The following is a 24,645-nucleotide window of genomic DNA, read 5'->3' as shown; positions in this document are numbered from 1 at the left end:
GAAAAAACTTCACCCCCCCCGCCCCCCTGCCCCCCATCACCCAGCGCCGCCGTCCGCTCCGCCGCCGCGCTCAGGCCTCTCCCGGCCGGTGCGTCCGCCGGGCCCGGTCCGGCGGCGGCAGCGGCGGCGGCGGGCGGAGGAGGGGGCTGCTGAGCGGCGTCTGCCGGAGCCAACGGGCGGCGGGGAGGGGGGCGGGCGCTGCGGGGGTGTCGGGTTAGAGCGAGGCGTGACCCAGCTGACGGGCGCCGTGCGGAGCCGGGCGGCGGGCGCGGAGCCGGCGGCGAGCGGGAGCGGCGGCGGCAGACAGCGGCGCGCGGCGTCGGTAGCGGTCGGCTCTGGCGCGGCGTCTCGTCCACCCCCTCGTGAGCCTGGGGAACCTGCAGCTCAAAGCCGCCGCCAGCCACACCACCATGTACCCCGGCAACAAGCGGAAAAAGCTCTGGCGGGAGGAGAAAGGTATTGCCGCCCTTCCCGGGGCCGGGCCCGGCCCCGCTTCTCCCGCCTTTACCTCACGTTGACCCGTGCTGGGGGGGGGGGGGGGTCCCGTCCCCTCAGAGCCGCCGCCTCGCCGGGGGGTGCCCGGCGGCGCTTCCCGCGCCCGGGGCTGAGGTGACGGGTGGGGGAGGGGGGCGCTCCGTGCTCTCTGCCGTTGTCTTTCCCCTGAAACACCCCCAAATCCCTCACGGCCGGGGTTCCCCACCGCCTCTCGGCACCCCGAAGGGTGGGGGGGGGACCCCGGCTGTGCGGGATTTGGGAGCGTTCCACACACCCCACGCCCCCCCCTCCACCTTCGGTTATCGCTGACTAACTTTGCCTGTGAGGAGCGGGGCCCTGGGGCTGAGGGGAGCGGGGGTTGGGGAGGAGCAGCCCCTCTCCTGAGGGCTTCCCGCCCCCAAGTCACCTTGTGGAAGTATTTCAGGCCGAAAAGTTAAGCACATGCCGTCAAAACGTGCCTTTTCTCATTTTAGTGCATAGGTTTCCCAGGGAAAATATGGTTTATTGGTATCGCTGGTGTAACGCGCTTGAGTTCAGCTTCTCGTTTTGATCAGTTGGGGTGAGGTGTTCGAGGATTGGTGGCTCTCAGAACAACTCCCCCCCGAGAAATATTTATTCCTTTTATTTTTTTAAGGACCCCCCCCACCCTGTGTAGTCTCAGTTTATGAAACCCCGATGTCAAACTCGAGAGCAGGAAAACCGTAGGACAAGCATTTTATTCAGACCTTGCCATTTTGATACTTTATCTTGATCACGTGGAGGGCAATGTCAAAATTAAGAGAAACTCACACGGTGGAAGTATAATGTTTACGTTGGCTAGGAGGAAATGTTTATTGCCTGGTATGTTTACAAATCATCTAGAAATATACCAGGAAGAGAGGAAGAAAAACAAAAACACACCAGTGGGTCATATTTTAAGGTTTTTTTTCTTTTCTTTCATCACCCCTATGACTGTGTGTGTGTGTTTCAATCCAAGAAGGCAGAAAACCAGTTTGAAGGACAGGATTCATCCTTTTTGTCTGTGGCAGAAATCAGGTGCATGTTTCTAAGGAAAAATTATTACAACACAAACTGTAGGTTAGCTGCTCCTGTCAAACTCTTTTCAAATGAAGTGAGTTTTGTTGCAAGCTTTTCTCTTTCAAAACTGTCTTACAAAGCGTGTTTCTGTAGTTAAGGTGAGGCAACAAATTTCTACCAGACATTTTAAGTTTCTGTTTTCAATAGAGAAGATATAGTTAAATCTTCTCAGGCATTGATTGTGTGTGATCAACTGTAACTGACTTTCCTTTTACAAGTCCCTAACGCTGTATGCTGTTACCTTCAAAAAATGATGGTTTTATGCTGGGGGCAGATGGGAAAAGGTTTCTGGTAGGCTCTGGTGAGTGTTCCCATTATTCCCACTTGTTTCTTCCAGCTCTGCTGCCGTCTGTGTGAATTCATAGCCTGGCGTGTGAACTTGAACCCTGGGTAGGGAGGGTCGAGTGGAGGGGCTGGAGGCGAAGCTGCAAACCTGAGCTGCAGGCACGCTTTCGTTGTCGTAGTCAGCTGTGGGGATGATGGTCTCCATCAGTACGGTGATGTTACCGAGTGCAAACCAGAGCTCACGACTGCTGGGGAGATTTTTCTATCCAGGGGAGCATGCTTGTGAATGCTAGCTGGCCAGAACTCAGAGTCTCTTTGCCTAGTGAGAACGAACAGTGTTTGCCAGTCTTCTGCTCCAGTAACTCTCTTCCAGTGTCATGCTGATGATCCTGGCCTGGAGTACTTTGAGTGAGGAGGGTAGAAAAAAACTTCAGCGTTCATTGTTGGCATTGTTCTTCAGCTTGTAGCCCTGTGTGACTGTTCTTACCAAGTACTTTCTCTGCTAGAGACAAAAACTATAGAAGCCCAACTTCCTTCCTTTCTACCCACATTGTACTTTTGAAATCAGATCTTTTGTTAGGTCTGCCTTTGCCTTTCTCAGGTAGTCCTGAACCCCTGCGAAGCTGGCTGTGCTTGCTGGTTCTACTCCTCTCATGAAGCTCTGAGTGCAATCCTTCTCAGCCTTTTATATTCTGAAGAACTTTTTACAAAGAAAAAGCACTGATTGCTAAATATTGAGTTCAAACCCACTGACAATACATTTGCTTTTCTTAATTACTTTCATGGTAATTAAGGGTTGGTCTGTGCTCTCCCAGGAGACTCCCTGCTTGAGGACAGCTGAAACAGAATAGGAGCAGGACTGCAGTTGATTTCAGTCTTAGATGCAGGACTGTTCTGCCTGCAGACTTTGAAAGGCACTTCATAAAGCTACAGGCAGAAAACCACTTGCAGCTGAGGCTGTTGGAAGTGTCTTCCCAGAGGTTTGTGCATAATTAAGACTCAGTTTAAGTTCTTGCTGCTGACTCGCAAGAGCAAAGTTGTCTAAAACCTTCCTAGAGAGAGGAACTTTGTTTTGAAGGCACAGAACTGGCTCTGTAACCTCTTCAGCAAAAGGCATTCAAACTTCCTCTGCCTGTCAGTCCCTCAAACCTGGCACACTCTCCTAGGTTTGCCTTTCTGTAGTGCTTCGAACAGGCACATTAAATACTTGGTGTTTTGTATACCTGAAGATCAAGTAATGGAGTCAAGTGCATATCTGTTGTGCATAACGGTGATCCTAATCATATTAGCTTTATTTTTGCAGTTGTAAATATCCAGTTAAGATACCAAGCCTGAATAATGGGACAGAAATGTTTCTGTCAACTGAAGAAATTGGTAGTACTGTCAAAAATATCGAAAAAGCCTTATTTTGATAAGGCAATCTGCTCAAAACCTGCCTCTGGTTATTAGACTGTGCTGGCCTGCATAATTAGGAAACTTTATTTTGCAAAAAAAACCCCAACCCAGTGAAAGTGATTTTCTCTTTTTTTTGTTTTGAAGGTTTGATCTGAGAAGCGGTTTTCATATTCAGCTTGCTCACTGCTCCTTCACCTCAAGATGAAAATACTCTTTTCATGTCCATCTAATCCTTTGTGCCCAAGGCAAATAATATGGGTCTAGCCCTCCTCTACAGCCCTAAAAACTCTTGAATCATCAAAGAGCATTTATTACTGATTAATGTGTCAAGAAAAACTACTAGTATGGTAATAATAGTACAGTGCCACTGGTAAAAACAGACCCAGAGATCTGATTAGTGTATGGGCATCATGGTATGCTCCACAGCTTGGTTTGGGTTTTTCCTCCCCTCCCTCCTTTTGGAAGAGGAAGAGCTCTGCGTCATGCTGAGCTAATACTAAGAATTGATGAGGTGGGGTGGGAGAAGAGGTTGTGGCTGCAAAAATCAGGTGCAGGGTCTTGCTGAAGCACTGGGGTTGTTCGCAGTGTTGTGTCTTTAGGATGCTTTTTTTCTTACCTTAGAACTTAGTCCATTTATAGCAAGGTCTGAAGAAGAGTGAAGTTGGCAGTAGCCGTCATAATTGTACAATTTTTGAGGCTTCACTTTTTACTAAATGTCTGAAAAAGACATGGTGACTTTCTCAGGACAAAACAACCATCCATATGGGTTTTAGTGTGGTAACCAAGTGTGTTATATTAATGCTCAAATAAAAATCTCTAAAGCTTAACCCACGGTGCTCACTTTAAATCCAGGTTCTGTTTGGCAGCACTTTAAATGGAGCTGATGCAGTTCGTGCTGGTCCTGGTCTGCTGTTTTGAAACATATTTAGCTGGTGGATGGCAGTGGGCCTTCCTAGCACTTGGGATTATGTTCAACCAAAGTTTGTCAGATTTACATAATTGTATTATTTACTCTTGAGTACCTAATGAATATCCTAGTATATTCTACAGCTACTGATTTTTTTATTTTTCCGTCCGAAATGGGATTAAACGCCACTGGATGTGTTTAAAGCGAATGACTGGTTTTCTCATGCTTAAAATGACATTGTTTGCAGAACAAAAAACCAACCAAACAAAAATGCCTCTCTTATCGCCCCAGCCATCTAGAAAGTGACATAACATTTGTTTTAGCTCTCATTTCTTTTGTAATGTAGTAGCACTTCGTTAATTTTGTGCCCTGCCTTTACTTGCTGGCATTGGTGAACTTGTTTCAGTAAAATGGTTCAATTTTGATCTTCCTAACTTTGTTTTTTTTTTTTTTAAAGGTCTGGTTTACAAATGCAGAACCTGAAGAATAGACTTTAATACCTGAACATTCTCTATGAAACAATTCCCTACTTGATAAACTTGCTGTTAGTTCTCTGATCCTTGAATTAAAGTGGGAGGAATAAGAGGCACAGTAGTGATGTGGGGAGGAAGTCTGGACAGTTGAGAGAGTAGTGAAGAGGCAGTTGTTCAGATGGCCTGTGGTTTACTCCTAGTACTTGTAACTCATTGAATCACCTGTGCTTGGTTCTCTCAAATGGGATTTAATTGCAGCAAGGACATGGAATTGGTCACTACTTGGCCAGTGTGCAAGAATATATGAAAGCTTGCAAACCTTTTTTTTATTTCTCTTTCCCCTAAACAGAGCGTTTGCTGAAGATGACCTTGGAAGAAAGACGCAAAGAGTACTTAAGGGATTATGTTGCATTGAAAAATATTCCAACATGGATGGAAGACTTAAAAAGTAAGAGTGAAAGTGATGGTAAGTAAAACAGGGGAATTTCTTTAAATATAGGACATACTGTTTCCTCAGTCTGAAGTTACTTCTAGGAGGGCCAAGACTTAGAACCCATGTTGTTACTACCAGTGGCAGCCTAACGTGGGGACAAGGGCACTTTGGGGGCAGGGGGGAAAATCCCCAGCAACATTTCTTAAAGCCTCACTGGTGTCCACTAATTCTGCAAGCATCCCCCGACCGAGTCATAAAAACACTGATATCCTGAAGTGTGTAAAATAGCTATTCTCAGCGTGAGTCAGTCTTACTTTCCAGATGCTCCAGCAGTCAGCCAAGCCTAATGAACTTTGTCTTTGAAACTTAGCGAGCATAACGATATGGGGAATCTGGGCAAAGTAGTGTTGTTCTGGTAGGTGGCTGAAAAGCAGAGGGGAAGTGCGCAAATTGTGTTGTTTTTCTGAAAATCCAGAAATGGTGGAAGTTGAGGTTTGAAGCCTCTCTTACTTATAGTCCTGCCTGCTTTCTTGGGCTGAGGAACATCAGCCTGGCCTGGATTAACTCCCCTTCTCTTGGCGTGTACAGCGTTATCGCAGTTATGATCACCAGTAGAGTTGTCTAAATACTTGCAGTGAAGGCTGACCAAAAATGAGAATCCAAGTCACTTACAAAATTATGTACAGAATACAGAATTGTTTAAGTGTCTCGTTCTTCATCTAATTCTCTTTCATCCATACAGGGGTGTGGAAGAGGGATGCCTTCTGAGCTGTTTTCCTCCTCCTTTTTTATTTCCATGTCTTGTTATCCTACTTGGCTGCAGCTTGTGTTTTTTGGAGGGGGTTCTAACGATGAGACCTAAAGTGTTTCCTGCTCCTGCAGATTCAGGACTAGTATTAAGATCCTTTTGTTACTGTTAAGGGCAAATACTGGCCTGTGTGAACACCTGTGTAGAGTAATCTTGTGGCTGTAGGTGAGCATGATCTTTATGATAATACTCCAGGTGAGATGAGGCCTGGAACTAATCAGCTGTTCTTAATAAAATGGGAAAGCTATAACACTTACTTTAGCACAATCTGGAGGAGCTGACAGATTTGCAGAAGCCATTGTCATAAACAACTAATGCTATCATCTACTCCTAAAAGCTTTTGAAGTGAAAATATGTCAGAGGTTGCTGAGCTCTTCAATGCTGATGAGTAGTTGTATTACAACAGTACCCATAGACCTCTTTCTCCCATTAGAGTAGGCCTTTTATAACTTACAACATCAAGAAGCCGGTCCATCTAGAAAGCAAAGGCTGCATAAAAATAAATAAGATGACCTGACTTCTTCAAAGTTCGTTTTGGGGGCCTGAGGTAGATGGGGATACGCAATATATCATGCAGTTTAACTGGGAGACTCCTTATCCATTCTAGCCTAAACTATGTTTTCATTCTAACTACTCTCAGATTCTGTATAATGTGCTAAAATTCGCAGATCTTGTATTACTTGGGCTGCTGAATGTGACAAGGTGTGGATTTACGTTGTGATTGCTGTTACACTTCACATAAGCAAAATGTCAGTGTCTAATATGCGGGTATTGAATCATGGCAGTGGTGAATTTATTTTCTTGTAGCTGCTCTTGCATTCTTTCTGTTAGTACCCAGTACACTGCAAAAAATGCTGGAAGGCAAAAGTTGTGCTGAAACACTCCTCTGCTACTTGAAGCTTTTGTTATACTGTGCATTCAGGAGAAAATATCCATAGTCACTTGTTTTCTTTGATGTATTTGTTGTAAATAAGCCGTGTGGAATAGTGATCTTCTAGAAGGTTAGACTGCTGAAATGTTTCTGTGTTTCAACTGGTCAGTACAATTAAAAGAAATATGTATATTAATGCGACTGTTTCAAACTTTATTCACCTTAAATATTGACCCCACTCTGAAGGTATCAAGAATGTGTAAGAACTGTCTCTCTGAGTTAAAATACTGAAAAAATTAGAATTTAAGTCTCCTTGCTGCTGAGAACTTCAGCTCCCTATACTGGGACACACAGAGGGCAACTGGTACAACCTAAATGAGACTCTGGAGAGAGCAAGTGAAGTCCCAGGTGTGATGAAATCAGTGATGACTTGACAGTGCTATGCCCAAGTTCTGATATTTTTTTCAAGTGAAAGGCTAATTCTGGCAGTGACAAACTAAAGAGGTCTGAAGGGGTGGGGGGAGGGAAAATCCTCTGTGGGCTTGACAAGCCAAAACAGCAACTGATGGGGAATGTGGAAAAAGTTCTTTACCATTTACTTCCAACACTGTATACAGTGAAAAAATGACAGATTGATTAGTAAAGTGTGGAGTGGTTGTTCAGGAAGAGTGATGAGGAGAAATCAAGAAAGGAACCAAGAACAAATAAAGTGAAGCAGGTGCAATCAATCAGCTGCTGGAATAAGAAGCTGTGGGAGAAGTAGAGAGCATCTGGGCTGGCAGTAGTCCCTGTAGATAGTCAACTGGAGATTAAGGATGTTTAGTACTGCACAAATTTTTGTACTGACTGGTAGGGAAATTTGCGTGAAAAATACAAAAGCTTTAGGGTACCCATTTTTAAATGTGAATGACTCACTGGAGGGTGTTAGGAGGTTCCAGTTAGGCACACGTTTTTGTTATATGGAAGTTTAACAGAAGATTATTGAAAAGTCTGTGTGTGGAACTGCTGAAACTGAAATGACCTGAAAGGTTCACGTTGGGAAGGAACCAGCCTGACTGCCATGATACCTCTGCATGCTCTTTATTGACAAGTTTGGAGAAGGTAACTTAGTTTGTGGAGAGAAGCGTTTCTTCCCCACCCCTCCTCCTCTACCCTTTGGCATGAAGTTGTGTTCAGAACTAAATTCTGAAGACAACCAGTACAGCTTGGAATAAGTTGATGATAAGGTAAATTTTGGCAAGGCTGGAAGTCTTTATAACAGAGGGATGTATAACGATGTAAAGGCTTCTGAGGAGTAAAGTTAGGGAATTCTGAACAGCAGCTGACAAAGGATTTGCTTTTTTTTATAGCAGCAAAAGTGTTTGAAAACATTTGAAAGTTGAAAGCAGCTGTGTGTAGTTTTTGTCTTTGTTTTGCTCTTCTGTGACTAAACCAAAAACCTATGATGTTTGCAGGTCTCCTCATATGGACATGACTAGCCATAAGAAGTTAAGTTGGTGTGTGTTTTGGCATGGAGTGTGGTCAATATTTGTGATACCTTTTTTTTTGGGGGTGGGGGGTAAGTGGCTGCACAGTGTGGAATGCAGGGCCTAAGCCTGGTGCCCACTGCTCTGGACTGAGGGAAGCAGGCTGTCGAGGGTACATGCATTTCCAGAAGGGTGACCTTGTCAATGTCCCTGGGTTTTGGCATACAACTTGTCAGGCTGCACAAGCGCACCTCAGAGATCAAGTATCGTAACGTTGCCCCTCTTCCTTCCACTGCTGTTACTGACAAGAGGCCCTCTTTAATGTCAGAGGGGATGGTAGGAAGGGAAAATAAGTCTTGAAGTGTATTTGTAAACGGAAGCTTTCTTTGTTTTAACTGCATTTATTAAGGAAATGAGGAGCTATCCACTTTGGAAATGAAGAATGAACCTGTCATACAGGGCTGGACAGTGCATATATGCTGTAATCCATCGTTCCTCCCACTTCTCATCCTTCAGATAGACCAAAGGCAGACGCATCTCATCTGTTCTGTTACGTGCTGTGAAGTAGAGTTCCTTCCTGACAACGTGCAAATAATGGACTTGTTTTCTGAAGCTCTGGAATTTGTGTACCTTTATTTCAGTGCTATTTATTATATACCACTTTATGCTAGGCACTCATCCTGTACAGCAATGGTAACTTATGTTTTGTGATGTTTGGTGGATAGAATGCCACCGTGTAGACAAATAGAGTGTTTTTTGAAGTTGATTCCATACCTTAGCTTATTCTTGGGTACACAGTTATTCCCAAAGATGTCTTTACTCTTCAGTGCGGAATGTGAGAGATGACTTCAGAAAAGTTTTTATTGAAGGCTTTTTGAAAAATTAGGGTCTTGGGAATTCTGTTGTCACTGAGTTTTGTGTGTCACTGGTAGAAAAATGTTTTGTTGCATTAATGGGATAATCCAGAAAATGGAGTAAATTATATAGTTTAACTCAAGGCAGCTGACAGTCCTGCTGACGCTCGCAGCCTCTGGGATTCTTTGGTATAGCAGCAGTGCCAAGAAAACAGCAAATTCAGGTGATGGTTTAAAGATCTTTGCTAATAGTAAGAACTACTTTTGATTGGATGAAGTTAAAAAGGAAGGACACAGTTACTGTTGAGTTATTTTATTTTTGTTGAAGATCAAATGACATGAAAGATCTGCAGTCCTTTTTTTTAAGCAAGTCTTGAAGTATGTTTAGATGTTTTGGCATCCTCTGGATTTTCTTAATCTGCTATATTTTTAGAAAATTATATGGTTCAAACTGTGTTCAAATTAATCTACTTTAACACTGAGGGCTTTATGTATAATAGTAAGGTTTGGATTCAGTAAAAGCGTCTTTGTACTGTGAATCTCTAGCTTTCTGAATATTCACAGTGAGTTCATACAAGACTATAGAGATGAAGCATCTAGATGAGCCACTCAAAATGCTTCATGCTGAAAAAAAGACGTGTGGTAACTGAGCTCTGTTGACCAGCATTTCTTGAGATGGTTAACTAACCACAGGTAATACTGAGTTCTTCAGTGCATCCCCACGTGGCTCTGGTTAATGTGAATATCTGTCCTGCAGGAACCAGGAATCAAGGTGATGACCATCAAACAGCCTTTTGAAAGTAATGCCACTACTAAGCTGCAGTGAAATTCAGTCAGGTGTCTGCAAGTGAGAGAGAGCATCTCGAACTCACTCGTTATTTTCAGTGAGTTACACAGAAAAAGAAATCATGTTCTACTAGAACATTAAGATTGTCAAAAGTTGCCCGGCAATCAACAAGTTCCATCTGTAATAGCTATGTGAAACCAGTGCACTTCAAGACCATCCCCCCACCGAAAAACTAAGTCCATCAGCTTGCATTATCTTTTTTCTTATAGTGACTTTAACAATTGTCTTTAGAACAGATTTCTAGCTGAGTGACAAGGATGAAAGTAAATTGAGACATCTTAGCTCAGTGTGGTGCTTGCTATCTGTCAGTGAAAGAAAATGGTGCTTTTTGCTACTGAAACTCTTTGTTTGGTGAAGTTCACACTACAGCAGTTTTTCTGCCGAGTTCACATAGGAAACTGCAGTAACTTGCATGACACAGTTGGGATCTCTTGCTATTAGCTGTGGCCTTGAATGTGAGTTCAGCTTCACTTAAACTCATGCTGTATTGGGTTTTGTCCATCCTTTTCATATATTGGCATGCCGCTCTGTTACTCATGCTAAACGTGTTATCCCAAGGTCTCTTGAAGACTAGTGTGTTTAAGGTTAGAAAGCTGTGTCACTTAGATGCGTGTGGAGATCACAGCTTATTAATTGCTGTGTGTAATAGCTGGGGGAGCTCCACTAAAAGACTAACATCTGTGGCTTCTCTGAGTTCTGTGGAGATCATGGTAAGGAATTATTTGGAATACTTATACATGTGCTTTTTGTGGAAGTGGCTATAAATCTGTTTGTTTCTGTTGTCTGTTAATGCTACGCATACATGAAGAAAGCAGCAAAGGAATTGGAGTGGTAACAACAGCAAACCAGGTTTGCACCTTATTAGCTTGTTCTAAAGGTGACAAGGAGTCTGTGTGCCCATGGCATAATGCGGAGTGACTTTAAGGCTGAGGTGGTTCACGTTTGGCTGCAACAGATACCAAAGGCTGCCAGAGCGATAGGGAGTAACCGGAGCCCCGTGTGCTCTGCGGCTCCCAGGCTCTTGGCTGCCCTTTCGGGATCTGTCCTGAACAGATGCAAAGCTGCGCAGTGGTACAAATCTGACCATGTGATGTACTGACCCCACACACCTTTCTGTCTTACTAAACACACGCCTCAGCTATTCTTTTCCAAAGATAGCTTTGCACAGCACAGAGATGGGGAAAAACTCCTCAGGTGGAAGTTTACTTGTAAACAGAGAAATGACCTTTGGGGGGTGGGGTGTTGGTCTGTTTTTAGAGGTGAGTGTTCCTATCTAGTTGGTGATATCCCTGATCTAAGCGGATAAAGCAGTGTGTTTAGTACGGTGGGGGGAAAAAACTACAGTAAACAGAAAGGACCAATATGTATTCAATTGACCTTGTAATTCCCTGGTGAGCTGCATGAATATAACCTTTATAGGATGGATTAGCTGTCAAAGAAATGACACTTGTGTTGGTTTTTCTTAAACTGTTTTGGGGAAAAACAAAAAATCTTGCTTTCAGCAAGTGAGAGATGATTATTAAAAAGCAAAAAATCAGCTCTCTTCATATAGATTAAGAACACATAATCCAGTGTGGCTAATCCTCTCTCTAAGAAAGTAAATCACTTTTTTTGGATGTAATTAAGATGACTACTTTTTAAGCTGCTGTTCCGTGATTTTTTTTTAAAAATGTTAACTTGCACACAGCCTTAAGCTTATACAGGTCCTTGATAGAGTTACCATTTGGTGGCCATTTTGCATGTGGCTGAGAGAACCCTCTTAACTCCAGTGGCAGCCAGTTCCTTGAGGGGCAAGAGTTAACTGTAGGAAACAATACTGCTCTTAACAACAATTTAGTATCTTTATTGAAGCTCCACAAGCTCTCAGTGTGTCTTAGAAAGTAGTAGTCGGTGGAGATGCAAAGGGAAGTTAAATATGTCTTTGCCAGAAAGATTATTTCTAATGTTTAAGTGCTGATTACATGAGTCTTGATCAGGTTAATAACTCCCAAGCTTCTGTCCCATGCTATGTGAGAAACAATCCGTTTTTTGTAGCTACTGAACATCACTGTGCGCTGAAGTTTTGTACCGAGGTCCCTAAGGAAGTACTAACCAGAGTTAGAAAGTCCAGATGCTGCAGTGTGCTGTCAGCTGGTAGGCTCGTTCAGATTGTGAGGAAGGCTGGCTTTAGCAGCAGCGATGTGTAAGTTGGTATGTGCTGTTCCTCAGAAACTGCTGACAAAGTGTAGCGTTTCTTAGGTTCCAGCCTGGAGCTTTTCAGTGGCTGACTTGTCTCATATTCAAAGCTACTAAGGGAAAGAAGAATAATATTAACTTTTTTAGTGAGATAGCTTAATATATTGCAGGGGAGAAGTAATAGGTTATACATATTGGTTTCCAGTAATGTGTATCTATGTATATGTCTGTCTTTTTTCCTTCTATTTTTTTTCCCTCCACATTTTTTGTGTTTAAAAGATGCGGCCCTCTTGAGCATGGGGAATTGCAAGATCAAATCCCCAAATTTAATTTCTTGCTCTACAAAGACATTTGCAGTAAGTCATCTAGATTTGCTCAGTATGGTAGCTTGGCTAAAGCCCTAATCTATAATTTATGATGGATTGTGGCATATGTCCTCACAGTCTTTTGCAGATAGATGTGAGCCAGTGTGACAGCCTGACTAGAAGCCACGTGTCTTCAATTAGGTTGAGGCCAAGATGAAGCTGTTAAATTGCACCCTTGTCATGGCTTCCCAGTGTAGACCTGTTGCCCTGTCGACTGGCAACATGACTTTTGGGTATCTTCAGGTGTAGGTGGAAAAAGCTGACGTCCTTCTGCAGAAGATTGGGAGCCTCTTTTGATAAGACAGTAAGAGACTGGTATGGCTTGTCTTACTGCACTGTAGCTTATATGTGACAGACATTTATGACGGTGCTGAACTATTGCTTCAACTAGGATTTGCTGCCTGGGGCTAATAATTAGTGATCACACAGGGTAGGCCTGTCAACTGCTGCTCTCTGGATGTGGGAGGCTTGCATCAAGTCTGAAAGTTCACCACCATGTAAGGATACTGGCTTAACTCCCTTGATAAGGTATGGGGATCACTGATGCAGATAAAGCTCATTGAGCTCCCTGTTTGGATCATATTAACCAGCTTTCATGCACAGCTGCATTTGCTTCATGCACAATTAAACACTTGATTATACATGTGTTAAAAACCCCATCATTGGAAACCAGATAAGCTTGGTTTCCCTTCTTTGGCTCATTAGAGCTGAACTGCTCACCACGTGGAAATGTCTCTAACAAACCAACTAATGTCTGAAGAAGTTGTTGTAGTATTTCCTATGTGAAGGGATATATGGCTTTCCCTGTGAGAGGCCATCTAGCTGATGTGCCACTGGAAAATCCAGTTGACATGGAATTCCTCAGCCCTGTAGGAAGTGCTGCACACAGATGTGTTTGTTACCATGCACAGAAAATGCTCTTCTGTGCTGGAGAGAAGGCTTAACAATCCAGTTTATACTTAAACTTCTATTTTGTACGGCTTTAAAAACCACTGAAATTACAATTTTATGTGTGGCTCCATTTCACTAAGAAAGATTTTGTCTTTGAACAGGGTGGAGGGAGGGATAAACATAATGTTTGTGCACAGAAAAGGTAGAGAGACTTGCAGGTGTCGGGTTGTTGGCTTGGCATGTTTGCAGAAGTGTGTGTCACAAGCAACTTTACCAAAATTTCCAAATGACTTTTTTGTGGACAGGATGCTATAGAATTGCAGAATTAAACCTCTTAGCCTTGTGCTGGTATAGCCAATACATTTATTTTTGAAAGTGGAAGTAGTTTTCTACATGCACCTTTGCGCTAGCAGCATCTCTAGGAGTTCATGATCAAACACTGAGTTAGAAAAGACTACTCAGTAGTTTATAAGAGGATCCTGGCCAGAAGACTTGGTCCATCTGTAATGCAGATATGAAAAAAGTGCAGAACTGGTTGCACATCTGTCTTGCTTTGAAATATTTACCTGCGTTGTCCTGCCCTTTGCTTTTTCAGAGGCTTGTTTGTACAAATGTGGGCCCTTTTGATGGTCTCTTTGGTACCGATGGTTAGTCTGCAAAGCTGTTGTAAGGTACTCTTCATTTGCTGCACAAATACGACTTGTAGTTGAAGTTCAGCCTGTGTTGAATCTATTCCTGTATGCTTAATGTCATATTTTCTGTATGGATAAGGTACACTTGAAAAAAAGACACTGCTCTCATACAAACATACTGTGTATTGCAGTGCTGTCCTTTTGTGGGAATACTTAATGAATCTGCATCAACTGAAAGTAAAACCCAGACTTTATGTAACTGTCACTGAGGGTATGGATCAGTTATATTTTTAGAAAAAGCAGAGTTCCATTTTTTTTTTCCCCTTTTCTGCATTGTTCTTACAGAGAAGGTTTGTAAGTGTATCACAAATAACTAAATCCAGACAGAATAGGCGATGTACACCAACATATGCCTCTGTCGATTTAAGGGCTTTGAGGTTTGGTGTGTGTTTTTTCCAGGTAGACGTGCAGACGAAGATGGAGCTAAATCTTTCTCTGAACTGCTAGTGAGTTTGTAACTGCTTGTGAGTTTGCATTACTTTATATTTTTCAAGTCCTTAAAGTAAGCAAGTATGACTTGCAATACTAATGGGTCTTGGTAGAGTCTTCTTCAAATATTGAAGATTTTCTTCTGTATCTTGCTGTTTGGATTGAAGCCCTACTGTTTTGTAGGGTAGCAAATTACATGTGGTATCTCAGGGAGTAGGGGAGGGGAAATGCTGCAAGGTAAGCACTGCCCAAGCTTAACGTCTTCATGGGGAAAACGTTATCTTTTGTACTTGCATAAAAACTTACCTATCTGTCCTCTGGTACTAGAAAACTAAAGTTCCTGCTCCCATCTGATAAACAGTTGTCCCTGTAACTCATGCAGAGAGGCTCTTGAATGGCAATGCCATGAAATATTTGCTGACAGTTCTGCAGAAGTTTCGTAGTTTGCTGGTAGTGATTTCTTATCGCCAAGCTCCATAGTAAGTCCTACAAAAGGCTGTAATGCTCAACTAGAGAAGCTGTTGCTTAGCAATGGTGTAGGGAATTAAAAAAAGAAGAGAATGTAAAAATGGTCTGACTGCTTAGTAAGCTAATGAATGAAAGCTAATGAATTCATGGTTTCCCACTATAAACTTACTTTAAATCTGCTTGATGCTGTATGTGCTGTTCACACCTGTCAAAAATGCGTTTTCACTTCTTGGTAAATAAAATAGATGCTGCTGAAGACCGAGCACCTGGTTGCTCATCAAAAGGCATTTTTTTTCCAGACAGTTTCTAAAGCTGAGTGAAGGAATACTGTGCTGCTGGTGGTGTAAGTTTTGGATGAAGGCTCCTAGTTATCCCAGGAGGTACTGGATTGACTTGAGCACAGCAGGAATAGTTGTATGAATGCTGTGATATTACCGAGACACAACTCTTGCAGTGAAGGTGATCTGCTTTGTCTTTGAAGGAATCTGGCAAAGTAGCATCACCTGTAGTCTTCTAGCTTTATAAAAAAGTATCCACATATTTCTGTGAACAGTGGTCTAAAGGAGTGTAGTATGTTTTTTTCTCAATTTCTGAACTTCCATTGTTAATGACAAGCTTTCTGTAGTAAAGGGAGGTTATAAAGTAGGAATTGAGTTGGAGATGATGCAGTCTAGTTCTTGCCTCCACGTGACCTTTGTTGACCATTTAACGTACTTCAGTACAACTCACACTGCCATTCTGGAAGAAGGATCTGTGTATGAAAATTCTTGGTATCATATTGAGGTACTGATGATCAGGCTTGGGCAAGAGCTTACTAAATATGCTATCCAGTGGCATTTTTATTCCAGTAGATTGTCAAAGTCTTGAATCCCTCTGAAGGCTCACATTAAAAATCCAGCCAACAAGGCAGTGATTGAATGGGTTTCTTCAAATACACAAAGCACATCTCTTGGGTCACAGCTAAAGCAGCAGCCATTCCTGTGGACCCTAAATCACGAAATCTCAAGCCAGCAGAAGCAAGCATAGCAACCATAGCAGCTGGATGCTGACTCTTCAAGTAAACACACAAATACCCTGGGGCCTCAGCCTACTTATGTCGTGTCTTTGCTGTCGCTGTGCATGCCATTGAAGTGAGAAGACTTTGATTTATGAATTGACAATTGCGTGTCCCTGCAGACCAGGTTGCATCACAAATAAGCATTGAGAATGTATTCCTTTCCTTGTTCTCCTTGTTTGTTATTACTGCTTTCTTAAACTTTGGTCTTCAGTACTCTTGCATTCCATACCAAGTTTTCCTTTATTTTACAGAAACTTCAGAAAAAGGGCAAGCTTCTCCATTCTCTCTCCTTCCTCTGCTCCCAGACTCAAAAGGGGTTTGTGTCTCAGTTCTGTTTTTGGGGGACATACACAGCTGTGGGGGATAGACTGAGAAAAAGGTTGGAACATAACACTGTAAGGACTATGCAAGACCTTTGTAACACAAGGATAACTGTATTTTGCATGAGTGTTGTGTGGGTTGTTAGGACTGGCTGGCTAGCTTTCTAACAATTCTCATGATGTGCCGCTCTTCCTCGCTTTAATGTGCAACATAGTACTCAACCGCTCCAATTCAATCATACAGCTGAAAAGTAGAGGCTCATCCCTGTTGGTGGGCTGCTGATAGCTCTGTTGTCACTGGCATTGTGAATAAACCTCTTAACACCAGTGTAGCATTAAGAAGCAGGCACTTCTTGATCTGGCACTGGCTGCATGGGGGAATCATGCCTCCTAACATGCACACGCTAAAACAAAAGTTCTTCCTTTATATACCTTAAAGACATGAATATTCATATGTTTTCCAAGTAGTCTTCGCCTTTCCACCTATCTACTACCTTTACATAATGCTGATGTTGAAAAACTACACTATGCATGTGGGGGGTCTTGGGTGGTGGTTGTTGGTTGTTTGGGGAGTTAGCCCCCTGCTCCTTTTTCCCTTTTATGGTCATGAGTCTTTTGAGGACAATTTATTCTCCTTGGATGTTTCCCAACTTTGTTGTCCAGCCAAGCTGTTCTTTCCTACCAGCCTTGTTTGAGCAATTCTGCCAGGATTTATCTATTCTCAAGGTTAGGATATCTTCTCTGTACACTTTAATCACTCATTGGCCTTGTTAAATACGAAGTTGAACATTGTTTGGTAAAAGAATTTCTAAACACTATCACTACATTTAACTTGGACCGAGTGAGTTAGTTCTGGGCTTTTTGCAGTAGTTCTGGAGTGCTGTGTTGTAGCACTGTTGAACTCCATTTCAGTGTGGTTCATGGGAGGTAGGCTCCTCGGTTAACGTGTGGATATCAAGTGATGCTCATGTTCTCAGATAGGGGTATTTCATACCTCCTGAAAAACCTTGAATGGGAGATACCATGACCTCCTGATCTGGAAGATGGGTCAGAGGGCAACCTCAGCAAATTTGTCGATATTGCAAAAGTGGGAAGTGTCATTAATGCACAACATGAGCCACAAAGATGATTAAGGGACTGGAGCATTTCTTCTGCAAGGAGAGGCTGAGAGATCTGGGTTTAACCTGAACAAAAGATGCCCCAGATGGGATCTGGTGAGTGTTTATAAACATATGATGGGAGGGTGTAAAGAAGATGGCTCCAGAGTCTTCTCAGTGGTGCGCAGTGACAGGACAAGAGGCGATGGGCACAAGCTGAAAGAGGAAATACTTTCTGAGCATAAGAAAACAAAACCTACACGCTTACTGTGAGGGTGGCTGAACGCTGGAACAGATTGCCCAGAGAGGTTGTGGAGTCTCTGTCTTTGGAAATACTCAAAATCCAGCTGGGACAGGGTGACCCCGCTTTGAGTGGGACGATTGGACTTAAATCTCTAGAGGCCCCACCCAACCTCATCTGTTCTGTGATTCGTGGTGTCTGTATGCCTCGTAAACTTCGTGCTTGGCTATAGTCCTCAGCTAATCCAATTATGCCACTTTGTAATTAGCTGAAACAGAGCTTACTGGCAGAGCATGCAGCCAGGGAGAAGGTGTTGGTGTTCATTATCGAGTGCCTTTGACTTGCATGTTGTGCTGCTTTTGGCGAGGTAGAAAGTGATTTGTCTGCAGCAGATGTTTCTTCCTTGTGCTCAGGTTCTGATCTCGTTTAAGTCCAAGAAGTGATAGAGCAAATCTGTACTACAAATCTGAAGTACTAGAGTGCATCTGTGAATGCTTTCCCCCTGGTGATGGAACATATGGAAATAATGCTTATCTTGATTTAGATAAGCAATTGCCTTTCCTGTACAATCATCCACGGTTAGTAGGAGTGGAAGCAGGCACGTAATGTAACAGATCTTACAATCTGTCTCTTTCTAACACGCTCTGTAAGCCTGTGCAGAAACAAATGGAATGGAAAGCTGTGTTATATGTGAGCTTAGTAATTGCTAATAGTTTGTCATTTTTTTAATCTGTACAAGACACATGTAAAAACAAAGCGTTAAGAAAAAAAGCACTGAAGGGAAGAACGTGCAACATATGTAGTGGAGTAGTTGCTGCACATTTCCCTCTAGTCAGATGCACTCTTAAAGCTTGCTCAACTCCTTTGTTTTTTCAGCAGCCCAAGAAAAGTGGAGCTGTGTCCCAGTCCAGCCTTTGAGGATTCTTTTAGGAGTGGAAGAGCTGGTGCCTGTCTGGGGACGATGTTGGGGCTCTTGTCCCTCGCTCAGGTTCTTTTCCCAGCGCTGTTTCCAGATCATGTTATCGACTGTTGTTGGAGAAACGTTCCTTGTGGGGATAGATATTTCTACTCGTAGCTGTTGTAGCAGGGATGAGATAGCAGGCAGACTTATTATTTATTTTTAACTTGTAATTAATTTACTTCCTTCAGCTGTGAATTCTAAAGCTGACTATAAATGATGAAACAGTCCCATTTTCAGCTTTGTTTCTTGAAATTCAGTCTGTTACTCTTGTTTTTATGAACTAGAGGGGAAAAAAACATTGTTGTCTGACTTGTTTAACAAAATTCTATTTTAATAGTACAAGCCTGTGAGTCTAGCTGCTGTAAATCCTTTTCACTTGTTCTTTCTTCGATTTCTTCACTTAACTGGTTTTGCTTATGGAGTGCCCAGAGCCTTTTTCTTTGCCATAGATATTGCTTTACACTATGGGGCTTTAATAACTATTTTTACTCCTTTGTGCTTTACTGCTTCATTATCAAATAGTTTTAAAATGAAGATGGGTTTTTTAACAGAAGCTCTTCCAGCTGTAGGTTGTTCTCCTCCCATTGGTTGCAAGCTCTTCAGTATTACTGTAGGGATTTCTGTAACTGGATTCTGAGACCTATTTCAAAAATTACGATACTTTAAAGTGTACTAGACTTTAAAATCCTGGATATTTTAGCAGTGACTGAGTTTGAGTTGATTTTACAGTGATGTTAGGTTTGTGCCATCTTTTTCCATCGCACTAGCTGAGCATATTCATGCCCTTTATGGGGGCTCCCTCTAGTGAGCTGTTCTGAAAGTCCTTTTTCCTTTTAGTTCTGAAGAACTTCATGCGCTTTCTTTCCAATTGCAGTTTTTGTTCACTATATCTAATGTGTTTTTACTCACATGTGTAAGCCGCAAAGGTCCTTTTCCTCTGGTGCGAGCTGGAAGGAGCTGGAAGTAAAGCTGAGGGATAGGACTGCCTATTTGGTGTTAAGACTGACCAACCTCATACTTTAAGATGTGGCTCTGTGGACTCAGATGTTAGGAGCATGATTAAAGGCCCAGAGGGTTGTGACCTAGGAGGAAAAGCTAAAGACAGTTGGGTTGTATGGACAGAGGGATGGAAGATGATGGGGTGGATGTGGAAGGAAAAAATGGTGGTGGGGCATAAATTTTCAACTGTTTATGGTAAATATTTTCAACTAATATATGCCTTAAATAAATAAAAGCTGTCTTTTTTGCTTTATTTGTGTTTTAGCTATTTTTCAGTATATTGCTACATTTCCCTCTCCGGTGTTTGTTTTGTTTTTTGGTGTGGTTTTTGATGTGGCTTTATTTTTTATTTTCCCTATCAAAATTGCCCCAGAGAAAGTGTGGATAAGATGTGGATTAAGGCTAGGTAAGCAGAGGGGAAAAGTTTGGGAATTATTTAGGTCAGAAGAGTGGCAGAGGGGCTGAGTAGGCACTTGGGGAAAAAGTTCAAAACTTAAGTCTTATGAATTGCTTTCATGTTGGGTGTTTCCTTAGGGTTCTGTTAGGTCCTCACCTGCTTGTGAAGATGCAGATTTGACATGTGTGTGGGGTTGCTTTACACCTCAGCGTCTTGCTTTACAACTTTAATTTCATTTCTTTTGAGTGAACAGACTTGAACTGACTGTAGTTATGCCTACAGCCATTTTATGATAGAGTTTGTGTTGTGCTGTGAGTGGAATTTAGAAAGGCATTTCAAAAATTTGAATGTTCCATTTACCCTCCTCCTTAATAGTTTCCTTTGTATGCTAATTAATTCTTTGAATTCACCTGAACCTGAAAGCTGTAAATGGTTCTGAAATCTACCTGTATTGGGAGATCGTGGCTTTGCTGATGCTTTTAGCCCAAGGTCTTGAATTAATTAGGGCCCTTCATTCCAGAGGCAGGGCTGGCTTAACTGGTCCTGGCAAATCATCAGGGATGAAGACTCTGGAATTGCATTGTCTCAGAACTCAGATAGCCAGACTTTACATGAGTGTACCTTGTAAAGTTCAGACGAAACAAAGCAAAACCAGGGTTTATTTGGTTTTGACACACACATAATTGTAAAGAATTATATGAATTGTTAATGTGCTTAAACTGCAGTTTGAGTCCATAATCCTCGTGACGAAATGTACGTAACTGTTTGCAGAATTCTTGAGATTAAGAAAGAATAATGAATAACAACATTCACTATGTGAGAGTTGGGAAGGAATCAAGATGGCCAGACTAATGCTGATTATCACTGCTTTGTCAGAGCTTACCACGGGTGTGCTGATATTTGTTTGTTTTTTTTCTTAGGAGTGTTTCCCAGTAAAAGCCTCTATTTTTACTTTTTCAACGGAGATGGACATGGGGTAGAATGTGCAGGCAGAGTCTTAATCCAGAGGGAAAGAAGCCTCAAAAACAGTCTCCCCAGGGGTACACAAAGATAAAACTCCAAATAGCAGAAGCTATTGCTCATACGTCATACTACCACAATCCTATTTCAACAGCTATTTTAGCACTTTACTAACCATGGCTTGATTCAAACCAGTGATCTGAAGGCATCCAGGCTTCTGGTGCAGGTGCTTGCAAAGTAATTCTGTTTGTGAGCCAGGAGGGCTGTGGTGATGAAGGAGATGCAAGTAGTTCTTCCAGCAGGGAGGGAGCCTTCCTTCCTAGGCCGTCTTCACTGCCCATCTGGATGATCTTAAAAAAATCTTCTAGTTCCTCTTAAATTTTACTGTAGCTATGCTGGGATTCTTGTGGAGGTACTTCAGAAAATTCAGTCTCTCTTCAGGACAAAGGAGAAGCAGAATAAAATTTATCATATTCACAGCTACAGGCCAAACAAAATATTTTATTTTCTTGGAGTTTGTGATGCCTCCATCTAAAACTGACGTGGACTTTGTCATAGGTTTGATGTAGTGTGGGTTTAGTTGGTGGGGCTTTTTGTTTGGGTGTTTTTTAGGCCTGTATCTGAATTTTCATGGCTTTCCAACTGTTTTGCCTTTAAGGTACAATCTGAACAACCAATGTGGAGACAGACTTGAAAGTTTGATTTGCTTGGCAAGCAGGCTTCCTTATCTCTAAAAACTGAGATCTTTGAGTCCAGGGACTCCACTCCTGTTCTGTTTCTCGTACTGAAGACTAGCCTATATAGCAACCACTTCAGAGAATTTATTTCTTGAGAATGTATGTCAAGCTGTTTCATTAATGAGAGCAAGAAATATTCTCATTACACCACAAGCACAAGGTAAATCTGTCACTGCTAGGATTTTTATTAATGCACTAGTATGTACCCATGGTGTGCATCCTTTGCAAAATAAAGCAATGCCCTGGAATTGCTGGTTTGTCCTTGCTGAGTTATGGTACCATGAATTACAGGGTAATATTGGAGCATTTGAGTTTGTTGGGCATATTTGCAGATCTACCATAGTTATTCACAGAAATGAGATTCATTATTACCTTGGGAAGAGGCTTTGAAGTAAAAGAGTGCAGGTTGTTTTTTTTAATCTGAGAAGCAGACAAAAATGTGTGTGGTGAAGGAAGGGATGGGAGACAAAGGCAGGAAGTGAGTTATTTGTAATGTCCAGGAATGACTTCACTGTCCCTGCCAAGGTGACTAAATTGATTACAGGAGATTTGATTATCCTAAATCAGATATCAGTTTTGACTTTGTTAGGAAATGCTGTCTGCCAGCCCCAGATATCTGACAGATGGCAAAAGAAAAACAGTTGTCTCTCCTACAACTATTTGTATGATATTGGGATTACTTTTGCAATCAGCAGCATATTAGTAGACTTGTTGAGTGTCTTTGTGAACAAGACTTGGCTCTCCATGACTTCCATCAGTGTTGAGCATCCTTCTGTAACAAGCAGAATGAAATAAAGTAAGTGCAAGCTCAAATCTTGTGTTAAGTCAGACTTTTATTGGAAGAAATGAGGGTAATCTATCAAAGATGTCCAAGGCAGTGTATGCTTTTACTGCTGAACTGTATTAAAGACAGTGGTCATCAGGGCTCTTCCAAGAATTGTGGGCAGGTAAGGGCCTTGCTGAAGAGGATGTGGTAGATCATATAGGAGTGGTTGCTTGGTTTTGTGTGTGGTTCTTGCATTATTTTTTTTCCACCTTTACAAGGCAGTGAATTTACTAATGCTTTTCTGTGGGGAAGGAGTCTCGGGAGAACCACACTCAAATATATTCAGTACTTGTAAAGAGTGCGAACTAGAGGCAAACTTGTGAAGGCTGTGGAGGATGGAAAATCAGGAGGCAGTGCTGGTGTGCGCAACATCGTGTAGTGTGGCACCCTACAGAAGGAGTTAGATAACCTTGCTGGTGAATCGACTAAGGGACATCTCTGCTTTTCTTCTGACTCAGAAATTAGCGATAATGTGAATTAGCTTTTTTAATTGTATCATATCTGTTGTCTTCCTGTCTCCTCCTGGTGGATTTTTTTTGTTAGTTGTTTTTGTATCGTATTGGCACACATAATGTAGTATCCACACTGTATTTTCTATTTAAATGGTTTTAGTTTGGAGGATTCAAGGCGTTTTGATTTGATGTTAACTCGTGTTGCAGTAACTTGGGCAGAAGGTGGAGGGGGAGGGTGATGGTGTGCGTTTTAAATTCGGCAGAGCTCCAGTAGGATGCTCATTGGGGAGGGATGGGGAAAACAACTGTCCTACTTGCTGGCAGAATACAGTTAACATGAAAGCAGGTAATAAATCAGACTCTCTAAATTGGTCACAGAGGCTGATTTTTATTTTAATACAACTCAACAGCTAACTGCAATGGTTATCTTCTGTGGAAAAATGGATGAACCTAACTTTTAGGTTAGAGTGGTACAAAGTGGTTCTTAGGATAATAAAAACTTGATACCTTTCTACAGACACACGCTTTGCTTTGGTTAAGACACTGAGGAGGGTGATCTAGTGGCAATGGAATAGTTGCTTTAGGACTATCCAGAAAATACAAAATACAGGTTAATACAAATGCAAGAATTAAACTACTGAATACACCTGAATACAAGCCTATCTTTATGCTAATGTATGTCATGGTAGCAATGTATCTTTTGCTGGGGGTGGCATGGATTTTGCACAAGGCATGTGATAGCTGATCTAAAGTAAAACTGAGTGAGACTAGTTGTTCTGGACTGGTTGAAATAAACGATTTCTGATACCAGTTATTTGTGCCAAACTTAGAAGAGCAAGATCTAAAATACCTGCAACTTTCTTATTTCTACTGGTTGTTGTAATGCTGACAAATTTGAGCAAGTATGTGCAAATTGGTGAAAACTGGTTAAAATGAAGGTTGATGTAAAAATCGAAGGGGCCAAATTTGTTTGGACTGCTGCTACTTTCTCACTAAACCTTCCCATGAGGTTCTTCTACTTACAAATAGATTTCCCTTGTTCTGAAGACTGGGAACTGTTTCCTGTTGAAATTGTCACTTGAGCAATTCAGTTCTGTTTCTGGCCAATATATGATCTCGGGCCTCTTGAGACACTTGGCTTGTGTTGGAAAGCATTAATTAAAAAAAATAATAAAAATCAATTAAGTAATCTTTCCTTCTCTCCTAAGTTCTTTGCTAATGATGTGGATGTCTAACAATGCAAGGCTATGTTAAGCTTTTGGCCAATAGGTGTTTGTGGAAATGTTTGAGGTAACTGAACTCTTCTATAGATTATGATACAAATTAAGTGAATTGGTGATGCAAAAATTAAGTTTACCAGAGTAAGGGACCTATTATAACGTTGTCTAGTACCAAATCTTTTGAAAGCTAATGTGTGTTGTCTTCACCTCCTCTTCTAGTTGAGCAGTTTAAGGTGGCAAAGCTCCAAGTTTTTAATTTGCTGGTGTTTTCCTTCTCCCTGCTGCCAGGGATAGTTCTGAATTTTGGGGCTGTTGGCAAACGGTGTGCTTGTGTGTTGTACGCATTTGGAGTAATTCTGGGTTGCTTAAATTATTGCTTCAGTAGGATGATTAAGTAATTCTTCATTTTTTTGGTAATTTGCACCCATGTGGTGACTGAAGAAAATT

The 24,645-nt window shown here is 42.0% G+C and overlaps 1 protein-coding gene across 3 annotated transcripts in view; it reads left to right on the top strand.

The window, feature by feature from the left end:
* The first annotated feature begins 237 nt into the window (after positions 1 to 237).
* Positions 238 to 24,645, top strand: part of MACROD2 (mono-ADP ribosylhydrolase 2) — a 901,307-nt gene continuing 876,899 nt past the window's right edge. For 2 of the 3 annotated variants that reach the window (XM_074864378.1, XM_074864376.1), the window contains exons 1-2: positions 238 to 456; positions 4,982 to 5,098. In XM_074864378.1, coding sequence (XP_074720479.1) covers positions 411 to 456; positions 4,982 to 5,098 — 163 coding nt within the window. In that variant the 5' untranslated portion in view covers positions 238 to 410. The remainder of the gene's footprint in view (positions 457 to 4,981; positions 5,099 to 24,645) is intronic. The other variant, XM_074864379.1, reaches the window with a different exon arrangement.

Source organism: Strix uralensis, chromosome 3 (assembly GCF_047716275.1).
Source record: "Strix uralensis isolate ZFMK-TIS-50842 chromosome 3, bStrUra1, whole genome shotgun sequence".
NCBI lineage: Eukaryota > Metazoa > Chordata > Aves > Strigiformes > Strigidae > Strix > Strix uralensis.
This window is presented reverse-complemented; position numbering and strand designations above follow the sequence as displayed.